The 13,034-nt window shown below is 39.1% G+C and overlaps 1 protein-coding gene across 1 annotated transcript in view; it reads left to right on the top strand.

The window, feature by feature from the left end:
* The window catches only part of LOC108708295 (multidrug and toxin extrusion protein 2), a 48,990-nt gene extending 36,990 nt beyond the window's left edge, over positions 1-12,000 (top strand). The window contains exons 15-17 of the mRNA XM_018246853.2: positions 489-583; positions 3,574-3,652; positions 11,134-12,000. Of these exons, the coding sequence (XP_018102342.1) occupies positions 489-583; positions 3,574-3,652; positions 11,134-11,327 (368 nt within the window). The 3' untranslated portion in view covers positions 11,328-12,000. The remainder of the gene's footprint in view (positions 1-488; positions 584-3,573; positions 3,653-11,133) is intronic.
* The last annotated feature ends 1,034 nt before the right edge of the window (positions 12,001-13,034 follow it).

Below are 13,034 nucleotides of genomic sequence, written 5' to 3'. Positions count from 1 at the left end.
TATCATACTCTTTTAGCCCTTTAATAAATCAAATTCAACTATTCGCCACCTAAAACTTACCAAGTTCATGTATAATTCAATGGGAGAGGTCCAGGGACCAATTTGGACATGTTAGTAGCCTTACTGACATTATTTTTGGAGAAAAAACTCAAATCGAGTTTAGTCTAATTCGTTTTCTAGTTGGTAAAATTCGTGAGTTTCAGATATTCTATTTTGTTATTAAATAACCCCCCCCCAGTCGAATTTCGAGTATATTTGAATTTAAAGGATTTAGAAAAAAACTCACATGAATTTGAAATTCGACCTTTAATAAATGTGGCTCCCCATGCTAATATTGACCCTTTTAGTCTTCACAGCCAGCAATATATGGCAAAATAATTCCTATTCATTGCAATAGATTTACAGACACAGGTTTAGGTTTGATGCCATGTCAGTTAGCAGTGCCTTATCTATGTATTTAGAATGCATATTATTTCTTTTTTACATAGGATTTTGGACTGGAATAAATATCGGACTTGCTGTCATGGACATTGTTTTTGTTATTTATTTATGGAAAGCAAACTGGAAGCTCATTACAGAAGAGGTACTTTTTTCTTCTATAATCTATTGCATTTTTCAAAAACTACGGTGCAGAAAATACAAAAACTGTGATGATGCTTTTTTATATTTGTTTAATATAATTGTGTCTGTGTAAAAGTACAGTAACTGTAACTGTGAATAATATGGCTAAGAAATATGGTTGATCAATTTGCAAGAACCTTGGTATATATAGATATAGGTACAGGAAAATATCTAGCTTGTACAAATAGCTGCATAGTTAAGTTGGGTTGAAAAAACAAAAGTCCATCAAGTTCAACCCCTCCAAATGAACCCCAGCACACATGCCTACACACACGTATACACATATATACCAATATCTATATTAATTGTAGATTTTAGTATCACTATAGCCTTGGATATTATGCTTGTCCAAGAAATCATCCAAGCCATTCTTAAAGGCATTAACAGAATCAGCCATCACAACATCACCGGCAGTGCATTCCACAACCTCACTGTCCTGACTGTGAAGAACCACCTACGTTGCTTTAAATGAAAGTTATTTTCCTCTAGTCTGAAGGGGTGGTCTCTGGTGCTGTGATCCATTTTATGGAAAAAACTAACTCCTGTTAGTGGTCTATAATGTCCTCTAATGTACTTATAAAGAGTAATCATGTCCCCTAACCAGCACTTTTTCTCCAGAGAGAACAACCCCAACCATGACAATCTACCCTCATAGTTTAAATTTTCCATCCCTCTAACCAGTTTAGTTGCACGTCTCTGCACTCTCTCCAACTCATTTATATCCGTTTAAGGACTGGAGTCCAAAACTGAACTGCATACTCCAGATGAGGCCTTACCAGGGACCTATAAAGAGGCATAATTATGTTTTCATCCCATGAATTAATGCCCTTTTTTATGCAAGACAGAACTTTATTTGCTTTAGTAGCCACAGAATGACACTGCCCAGAATTAGACAACTTGTTATCTACAAAAATCCCTAGATCCTTCTCATTTAAGGAAACTCCCAACACGCTGCCATTTAGTTTATAACTTGTATTTATATTATTTTTGCCAAAGTGCATAACCTTGCATTTATCAACATTGAACCTCATTTTCCAGTTTGCTGCCCAGTTTTCCAATGTAGTCAAATCACTCTGCAAAGTGGCTGCATCCTGCATGGAACCTATAGTTCTGCACAATTTAGTATCGTCAGCAATGCTTGGCACAAAGAAGCCACCAAGCCATTCCTTGTTAAGGTAAAACTGTGCTAATTGAAAGAGTTCTGGGTTGTCTGCAGTAGCGTTATGTTAGGGAGCCAGACCCCCACCGCATGACAGATGGAAGTGGTTCACACCCTCAGCCACATGCTGGTGGAACCATACAGGATACCCTGCATCTGAACCCCCCCCTCTCGGTTGTGGTGCGCTGTATGGTAGTTACACCACTGGTTGTCTAACTTTCTTTAGACATTAACCAAGAATTGATGAAACTTTATTTAGATGGCTCTGAAGCTGTTAGGTGTGAACTATAGTTCTGTCACTTATGTTTAAAGATAAAGATTAACAATTTATTTACACTGATCTGTATGAAAAATATTACACATCTTATAAAAGGGGGTGGTTGATGTAGTCACTGTGTTGAACTTTTAGCAGATCACAATCTGTCTTCACATAACTTCTCTGAATAGTGACGGTGTGACATTTGAGTTGTCAGTTCCCAGGAGCATAACAGTTTTATGTAAAGTATTTCTAGTGAAGTATTAGTGAGTTACATCTGACCTTTGTGCTACAGTACCTTTGATTTAGTCACTGTGTTGAACTTTTAACAGATCACAATCTGTCTTCACATAACTTCTCCGAATAGTGACGGTGTGAGATTTGAGTTGTCAGTTTCCAGGAGCATAACAGTATTTCTAGTGAAGTATTAGTGAGTTACATCTGACCTTTGTGCTACAGTACCTTTGTAAAACCAACAAGTTTAACTGCTTTTGTATTATGTGCCCAAATAAGTCATCTATAAGTCATTTCAATATTCCATCTAAAGGGCTCATTCTTTAGAATCTATACAGAAACCACTGTCTAATACAAATGCTCACTGCACTCTGGATTAAAAATCTGTTCTATACCACTCAACTCACCATATAGGTAGGGATGCAAAAATATGGTACTTACCCAAAAATGGTTTTCAGGCAAATTAAGGTCATGCTTGAAGCAACTGGCTGTAACCAAAGCAGATAAGAAGTGTAACCTTTTACTCAAGAAGGTCTAAAAAAACAAATGTTCTGAGTTCTGTGAGTTATTGTTATTGCTACTTTCAATTACTCATCTTTCTATTTAGGCCCTCTCTTATTCATATCCCAGTCTCTTATTCAAATCAATGCATGGTTGCTAGGGTAATTTGGAACCAAGTAACCAGATTGCAAAATTACAAACTGGAGAGCCACTGAATAAAAAGCTAAATATCTCAAATAACACAAATAATAAAAAATGAAAACCAACTGGAAATTGTATCAGAATATCACTCTCTACTACATAATACTTAAAGTTAAATCAAATGTGAACAGCCCCTCTATAGTGTTTATTTATTCAATATAGACACCAGAGGGCTGTGCATATATACATTACTCACATGCGACCGGTCCGCATCCACCCACGTGGTGGCCCTCAGTCAGCCGGACTCCGCTCCTGGCAAATTAGAAACTTCAAGACAGCACTGGATAGACTGGAGCCATGACCACGGGATATTAGAATAAAAAAATGTCTTTAGTTCCAAGCATCTTTAAAAACACATACAGGCATTCTCCTGAGACTGTTCAACTAAACCATAGCGTGTCTAGTCACCTGACGCGTTTCGTGCCTCTCATTGGCACTTCATCAGAGGGCTGTCCCTTGAAAACTGCTACCCTGGGCATAGGCCATTTGGTTTTTTTTATATAAAAATAGGCTTGAGTACTGTGTAAGGTTTGTTGATGTAAGTAAGATGTGTTGCTATGCTGTCTTCATTGGTAATGTAAAAATCCTTTTTTTATTCAAGGCTCTGGAGCGGGCAGGATTGAAACAGATGAACGAGAAAAGTGCTACTACTTTAGAGGCAAATGGTATTGCTTCCTCTGGTATGTTCAGTAATTTCTAACACTATGGGGCCCATTTACTAACATTCAAAATTTCGCTTTTCTCCATAAACCTTAAAAAATGTTTGGTTTCCCCTATTTTTTTTCAAAAGCTATAAAAATTCAAGATTTATTAAGTGTAAAAAACACGATAACAAGTAATACAAAACTTTGCCAGATAAAAGTTGCTGAGTCAATGGGACGTTTTAAATCAATTTGGACTTTTAGAGGTTTTCAGATTTTTTTTTGTTTTTAATATTTTTTATTTTCAAAAAAAAGACAAAGCATACACAGACATGGTGTCAAGACTGCGAGTACTGGGGTTGTCCCAGCTCGCAGGATGAAAATGCAAAGATAATGTCTTACAGCATTGCCTTGAACCATTTAACAACAACAATAACAATAAACATTTATATCACAGCCTGTGAGTTTAATGTCATTTGTGCATAGCATTGGGTAACCTAAGATTCGGGCGTTAGGTGGGTCTCAAGGTGGGTAATTGGTGGGAGCATATGAAAGAAAAGCCCATAACTACAATCATCAAGACATGTCCAGTCACTTCCGTTCCGGATAACACAGAAAACATCACCTGGGTGTAAAATTTCTATAGGCCATCCATGGGGACCAGATTTTATTGAACTGCTTTTGAGAGTTTGTCTTGAAGCTGGTCATTTTTTCCAAGACCAAAACATTATCTAGCTTGACTTTCACCTTCTGAAAGTCTAGTATTGGCGACTTCCAAGAAGATGCAATGACCTGTTTTGCAGCAGAGAAGATGTGAGTGATCAATTTTCTGAGATATTTATTACCGCCTGATATCCTTTAATGTATTAAAGCTTCCACTGGATTTTTCAAAAGTGTCAGTCCTGTAACACTGGAGATTAATGTGTAGATCCGAGTCCAGAATCTGACTGCTTTCGGGCATTCCCACCAGACATGCAGGAAGCTACCTTGATGGCCACAGTTCCTAAAGCATAATGAGGAGCTCGTTGGATACCATTTTGCAAGTCGGGTGGGAACTAGGTACCATTGGTGTAAATTTTTTTGAGATGTTTCTTGGATAGCAATATTAACCAAGCAATGAACAGTGTCCTTGAGTATGTCAGACCATTGTTCCTCTTCCATACAGATCCGTAGGTCTTTTTCCCAAAGTGCCACAAATCTCAGTGACTTTAATGGTGACAAATGGTTTAACTGGTCATATAAGGTCGAAATCGATCCTTTGTGGGGGATGTCCTGTAAGCACATTCTCTCAAACAATGTTGGATTGGAAAATGTATTCACTTTCCCTGGAGAATGTATGTAATGGCGAATTTGATGGTATTGTAAGAGTTCCTGTGAAGGAATATCGTGCTTCTCTCGAAGTTGCTCCCATGTTAGGAGGTGTTGACTTTTAGTCATGGAATAGACATTGCATAGGCCGTTTGTAGACCACCATTGAAACGATCTGCTCCTGAACCCAGGGGGGAAATCACTGTTTGCCTCGAATCCAGCAACTGGTTTATGAGGCGAGTAGAGTCCACAGTGTGAGGGCAGGGAATTCCAAATTTTTAATGAATGTACTATGATGGGGTTGGAGATCCGTTTTCCAGATCGTGCTTTGGTCCATAGCAGATTATTTATGGCACCTTCACTAAGTGTATCCTGTTCTATTTGTACCCAAGCCGGGGCATAGATCGGATGATGCCAGTTTATTATCAGACTTAGTTGTGCTGCTATGAAGTAATTCTTTAGATTAGGAATTCCGATACCACCTTTATTTCTATGTCTAGTAGCTGTTGGAAAGTTTATGTGAGGTGTTTTCCCGTCCCACACAAATTTGTTAATTGCCTTTTGTAGGGAGGTTAGCATTCCAGCCGGTGGAGAGACCGGCAGTGTCCTGAATAAATACAGTAAATGAGGGAGTACAGACATTTTTATAGCGGAGATTCGCCCAAGCCAGGATAACTTGAGGTTACCCCAAGAGGTGATCATCCGGATGATATTTTGAGAAGTTTTATTGTAGTTTAGTGGTGACAGGGTGTTATGGTCATGGTGAAGATGGACCCCCAGATACTTGATGTTGTGCGGCTGCCATTGTACTTGAAAGTTGATTTCTAACAGCTTAGCAATATGTTTAGGAATATTGATGTTAAGGGCCTCAGTTTTTGCTGCATTGAGTTTGAGTCCCGAAATAGTCCCAAAAGTTTGTAATTCTTCGTACAAGAAAGGGAGAGAAGACATAGGTTTGGAGATCGTAAACATGATGTCGTCTGCATATAAAACATTTTTATAGTCCACATTACCCACCTTGATACCAGTTATTCTAGGGTGCTTTCTGATTGCAATAGCCAGAGGTTCAATCGCTAGGGCAAACAACAGGGGGGACAAAGGGCACCCCTGTCGTGTGCCCCTGCCGATCGAAAATTTAGAGGATTGAAATCCCATGTGGTGCACGGACGCCATAGGTTTCACATATAAAGCTTTAATCACGTTAAGAAATTGCACTGGAAATCCACAGCTAGATAGGGTTTTATGCAAGAATGGCCAGGATACTGTGTCGAAAGCCTTTTCCAGTTCTGGTGACAACAACATAGAGGGAATGTGGTTTTCTTTTGCATATCTTACCAAATTAATTATCCTGCGAATGTTGTCAGGGACCTGTCTCCCTGGAATGAAACCTGATTGATCCCTATGTATTAGTTCCCCCAGAAAAAGGTTCAATCTGGTGGCCATAATCTTAGCTAGCAATTTAATATCTAGATTAAGAATCGATATTGGACGAAAATTTTTACAATTAGAATGATCTTTATCTGGTTTAGGGATAACAGCTATTTGGGAGAGAAGGGACTCAGGGTGAAATTTATGTCTGCCGAGTAGGATACCGTTAAATAGTTGTTGGAGCCATGGTGAGAGAATCGAGGTAAAGGTTTTATAATATCTCCCAGTTAGGCCATCAGGACCTGGGGTTTTCTTGACTTTGAGGGTTTTAATGGCTTGCTGTATTTCCTGTAAGGTTATTGGGGTAGATAGGCTTTCTATTTGGGATTCTGAAAGGCGGCTGAATCCGATGCTGTGTAAGAAAGGAGTCTATCTGTTTCTCGTCCAGTGGTGTTTGTTCTTGGTATAGGGTTTGATAATAAGCTGCAAACTCCTGAACTATTTTGATTGGGTTCGCTGTAAGATGGCCATTACGGTCTCTGATTTGGTTGAATGGAGACTGTAAAAATTTATTAGATAAGCGGCGAGCTAACATGGTATCTGCTTTGTTAGCTTTTTGGAAATATTTTTGTTTATCCCATTGCAATTTTTTCATCTCTTTTTCCGTTAATAATAGATTTAATTGGGTCCTAATTTGCTCTACGCAATGTTTGAGGGAGAAATCTGTGGGACTTAATTTAAGTAGGTCTTCTTTAGCCTGTAATTCCTTATTCAGATTTGTTATCTGTTCATTCTTAGCTCTCCGTATCCTAGCTTTAGTTTGTATTAATACCCCTCTAATATACGCTTTGTGGGCTGACCATAATGTAGGGCTTGAGATATCAGTGGTGTTATTGGTCTGAAAGTATTGCGTTAGTTCTTGCTCTAGAAGTTGTGTAGTTTGGGGGTCAGATAACAGACAGTCGTCTAACCTCCATCTATAGGAGTCTGGTTTATTAAGTAGGTTGGAGAGCTGTAGCAGAACTATGGAATGATCTGACCAGGAACAGGAATGAATTTTAGAGTGAAGTATAAGGGGGGTTAAATGTTGTTGGATCAGTATCATATCAATCCTAGAAAAAGAATCGTGAGGTGGGGAAAAAAACGTAAAGTCTTTCAACAATGGATGGCATTCCCTCCAGGTGTCAATGTATCTGCATTTTTCTAGTAGTTTAGCAAAATAATGAGAACCATGTGCTCTTTTAGGTAAAGCTTGCTGGCGTATTTTCGGCTGCCTGTCAACATAGGGGTTGATCACTTCATTAAAATCTCCACCTAACAGTGTCGGGCCTACGCTTCGCTCCTCCAGTAGGGGGAGAAAAAAATTATAAAAGGATTTTTGGTTCTCATTAGGGCCATAGACTACCGCTAATGTAACTGGGGAGTCTTGAATAAGACCATTAAGTATCAAAAAGCGGCTTTCTGGGTCAGCCTCTGAGTCATTTAGTACAAAGTTCACTCTATTATGTATAAAGATCGCGACCCCTCTATGTTTCTTAGGGGAGGAAGCTAGATAAACCTTACGATATGCATAATGAAAGTATTTAGGTACTGAGGACTGGGAAAAGTGTGTTTCCTGGAGGAACACAATGTCAGCCCCCATCTGATTGTATTGTCGGAAGGCCATTGACCTCTTGGAGGGAGAATTGAACCCTTTTACATTATGGGATTTCAGATTTTTTTTTCATACCTTTTAGCGTAATTTAATAAATTCTATGACATTTGTAGTTTTAGAGTTTGTGAGTTTAGTCGTGGTTTCAAAAATCTCTAAAACCACTAAAATCCAACATTTGATAAATAGGCCTCTAAGTTTTGGGAGGGAGGATGTAAGCTTACATGTGATACAATATCATAATATACTTAATAAAATGATATTCCAGAAATGAAAATATTTCATTGAATATATGAGCCTCACTACATACAGGACAGGGAAAGGTGAACTCAACAAGGTTGCAATTTGTTAGGCACTCCTTAAAGTGGACCTGTCGCCCAGACCTAAAAAGCTGTATAATGAAAGTCCTTTTCAAATGAATCATGAAACCCAAATTCTTTTTTTTATTAAAGCATTCATACCTGTTATAAACTAATTTAAATGTCTCAGTTGTCAATCATATATTGCTTTCCCCTTCACTATGCCTTAGGCATAGAGGCAGGGCAGGCAATTATTTTCACTTTACATTCTGCACTCCCCACTTTCCCCCTCTTTTCTCACCATCTAATTGTGTAGCCAGTGCATAGGTGTAGGCATTAGGCATATTCTAGAGCATAAACACGATTTTGGCATGATGCAAAGCTTGCCTTAATAACAGTGTCCACAAAATGCCTGCTGCCTGCTTACTGTCATAGTGATTCCAAGACTGAAAGAAACAAGATTGAGGGGTGAATGCCCAGTACTCTCTGGGAGAGAGAAGAAATTACAGCACAACGCTCCAAGGCTAAGTAACCCCAGCCTTTGCATTATATATAGAAAATAAAAAATATATGTATAATTCTAAAATATATACACAATATATAAATAGGTATGTACATCGATAGATAGATAGATAGATAGATAGACAGACAGACAGATGATAGATAGATAGCAGTAGCGTAACTAGAGGGGGACGGGCCCTGGTGCGTGAGCAGCTGGGCCCCGCCCTCCTCCATACGGCCGCATTTTCTGTGGCGCATGGGCTGCCGAGGGTGCCCTGAGGGGGTGTGGGCCCTGGCCCGCTCGCACCCCCTGCTCCCCCGGTAGTTCCGCCACTGATAGATAGATGATAGAAAGGCATATGTAACACTATAGTAAATTGAGTCACACCATTCTCTAACTATGAGCTTTACCCAAATACTATAACTCCAGATGAGACCTTAATTCTCAGGGAGTAAGCCCTCGCAATGGTGTGGAGGCAGGGTATATTATAACTGTAAATAGGTGCAGTGCACAATAATTGGGCGCCAGTGGTTCTTGTAACTTAACCAGAGAACGTATTTATTGAACAGAGCAATCCACAAAGGAGTGTTTATAAAGATCAGGCAGGAACATAGAGCAACAGTGGATAGGAATATACTCACAAGCACCAATGGTCAGTATCAGTCCCCACAGGGAAGAGAACATACACAGCAGCAATGAAGGTACACCCAGCTTTCAGCCTTTTCCCTAAGTGGAACCTGAGGGGAATCTCTACATCCCATAGGTCTGTACAATTAGTCCATATTCCGGACAATTAGTAGCTGGGATCTTAATCCCACTCACACTCCTTGTAGGGTAAATAACCTGACTGTCTGTCTCTACTAGAGTGACCTCTTAAAGGAGAAGCAAACCCTAAAGTTAAAAAACCCTTCCCACCCTACCCTACATAGACCCTCCCTCCTCCCTCCCTCCCTCCTCCCCCCAGCCTAGCTGCTACCCTGGGCAAATGCCCCTAAGTCTTTACTTACCCCTTGGTGCAGATTCTATCCAGCGAGTTCACGTTCCCCATCTTCTTCTCTTCTGTAATCTTCGCATGCAACAAAAACTCATGGAAATTGCCAAAGCACCGGGAGAAGAAGCAGCTGAAGATGGCCCCCGTGAACTCCGCTGGACAGAATCTGCACCGAAGTGTAAGCAAAGACTTTACCCTTCCTGGACCCTGAGCACATGGCTGCTCAGGACTATATACTTTAGCACATCTGCTGGGCACTGTTGGAACTACAGGGGGCATAGCTCAAAGCATATATGCCTGCTAAATAATACTGGGAGACTAATTTACCAGTCCCCTACACATAAATGACCTAATCTGTAAGGGGAGCAGGAATCAATCTGCTAATCATTAGGCCAGTAGGGTAATAACATTTCTCAGCATAGCAGATTTACTCAGTACTCCTGATATTGAAGAGCTACCATTTCTGATATTTTTTCTTACGCCTTTTAGATCAACTCAGAATTAGAGATTACTAGCCTCCCTAATGGAGAGGTTTTCATGATGACCATCATTAAATGGTTGGACTGTTATGAATTTGCCATATGTATTGAAGAGACACTGTCATCACCTACTTTCCTACTTTTATTCTGCTATTCTGATGTTTAATATATTTACCCAGGCTTTACAGTGTTCTGTTATTATCTGTCACATTAGAAGTTCAGATTTCATATACTTATGTTTTTTATAAGTTCATGTTATCTGTATACCTTTATTTTGCCTCCGCTAAGCTTCCTATCATACTAGTTTTTTTTTCTCCAGCATATGTCCACATTTAAGTTATGTTGGTTTTCCTTATCAATATGTTGATATGCATTGTGCCTCTCTGTACACATTTTTACTACTCTGTACCCTGTTCTCCTAATGTAAACAAGATCCACTGTCTTCACTCCTCAGGGTCATATGTCTGCATGTACAGGGAAATCTTTAGTGCTGTGTCATCATGAAAAGTGACATCAAGTCAGCAGTCAGGCCAGGCCCGGATTTGTGGCGAGGCAACATAGGCCCAGGCCTAGGGCGGCACATTTTTGGGGGCGGCATGCCGCCCAGCTGGTCTGTGGGGAGCCTGTGGTCCCCAGTGGTCAGGCGCTCGCACACTGGCGCTTTTTCGCCAGCGTGTGGTAGTATGGGCGGGCGATAGGACCGCGCGGAGCGCACAGCTCTAGGGAGGACCGCCCAGCGAATCCGGCGCTGAGTCAGGCATCCCTCCATGGAGGAGTTAAAAGCATTCTATTGTATCAATCACAGTCTACACATTTAAACCTTTATATTCTTTTAAATTAGAATTATAAAGTAAATGGGAATATTGAGGTGACAGTCAAACTATACAGCTTTTGTTTCACTTATTACTCTGTTTCCTTTCAGAGCACTTTGAACTGAATAATTACGATACCGTGGACTCCACCTTCAGTGCGAAACAGGATCTCGAGGAACTTTGTAAACAGGAAGAAAACCAGTCAATGAAAAAGCTGATCGTACGACGGGTGTTTGAAGCGCTCGCTATTGTCTCTGTTTTGGGAATTGGACTTATTATTCGATTCACTATAAAAGATCACTAGTTTCTGGAAAAAATACAATTTTTTTAGCTAATTCAAGAAATATTAGGTCATTTTACACAAATTGACCAATTGACAGAAATGAATAGATGCACTGCCTGTTATGCATTATTTTATAGGGTATTTTAATAGAGATGGAAATGCAACCTACTAGAATTCGAATCGAGTTTTTCTCCGTAAAAAACTCGAATGTCAGGAAGGTGGATGATAACTCCAAATTGATCCCAGGACGTCTTCCATAGGGTAAAACAGCAACTTGGCAGGTTTAAGATGGCGAATAGTCAAATTTGAGTTCTTAAAGGGCCAGTGTATGATAATTCTCGAAAATCTAAATTGAAATTTAAACAATTTCCTAGTCAAATTTCACCGTTTTGGCCATAAAAAAACTTGAAAATTCGAACTAGAGCTACATTGTGAGTCAAGAAAAATATATTTGTTGTTGAGTCTTTCAAATTTGTGTTTGGAAAACCTAAACTGCAGCCAGGTCCGAGCTGGAATTCCCAAAGTCTATACAGACGAAAATAAATTTAACTTTTATTACCCTTTTAATAATCCTTAATTTAAACAAATGATAACATATGTGTGCAGTAAAATAAAGGTAAATATTTGATTTAAAAAAATCAGAATAAGGTAAAGTTCTTATGAAATCAATAAAGTGTTCTACTGCTTAAATGTATCCAAGTTTACATTGATCAATGTAAATTTATGTTAAAAGAGGCGACTCCTGCAATGCCACCCCCCTGCCTGCTTACCTCTTCTGCCTAATGTCCATGATTTACAGTGCCAAACTTGCTTTAATACTCAATATTAAATCGCAACACAGGTATAGGATCCATTATCCATTATCCTGAAACTCATTATCCAGAAAGCTTCCAATTACAGAGAACCTGTCTCCCATAGACTCCATTTTCTCCAAATAATACAATTTTTTTCAAATTATTTCCTTACTTATGGTATGAAGATCCAAATTCCAGAAAGATCTATTATCCAGAAAACCTCAGGTCCAAAGCATTCTGGAGAATGGGCCCCATACCTGTAGTTGAAGGAGAAAGAAGGTGGGAAACCTCTCTCTGGAATTGCATACATAATTTGTTTTGTGTTAATGTGGACTGGTATAATTACTGCCTGTGCATTGTACCAGCCAATGACGACCGCAACATACCATCTATCTGTAAACATCTGATCTTGCTGTATAAATCCACAATTGTCTACTGCATTGCCTTCAACTAAGTATGCCAGCACCACATGGAATTCCTGAAACATCACGAAACGATCAATAGATATATACTAATATTTAGACATTTATGTATGATATTATATTAAAGATCATCTATAAAAATGACAAAAAAAATTGCTGTATAGAGTTTAAGATTGTAGTATTTTGTAAAATATTTTTTTTTGTGTTAGTATTTGAAAAGATCTCTAGGTGCCAATATGTGCTATATAGTGAATTAAAACCGATGATTTTAGGATGACTTGGGTTAGTTCTTGCTTTTATTAAGTGGCACGTAAAGTACAACTAATCCTAGCATGCACATTTCTGTTTGTCTAAGGAGAGGTGTCTCATTGTTGAATTAGCATTACAGACAAACAGAGCAGAACATCTCACATATTAGCCGAGGATTCGCTCTTATTTGTTATCTAATGAAAATACAAGCTATACAAAGTAATAAAGGAAAAGTGCAGTAAGTGGTAAAGCTTCTCACTTAA

The sequence above is a fragment of the Xenopus laevis genome, chromosome 2L (assembly GCF_017654675.1).
Source record: "Xenopus laevis strain J_2021 chromosome 2L, Xenopus_laevis_v10.1, whole genome shotgun sequence".
NCBI lineage: Eukaryota > Metazoa > Chordata > Amphibia > Anura > Pipidae > Xenopus > Xenopus laevis.
The sequence above is the reverse complement of the archived record's forward strand: the minus strand, read 5'-3'. Positions and strand labels throughout refer to the sequence as shown.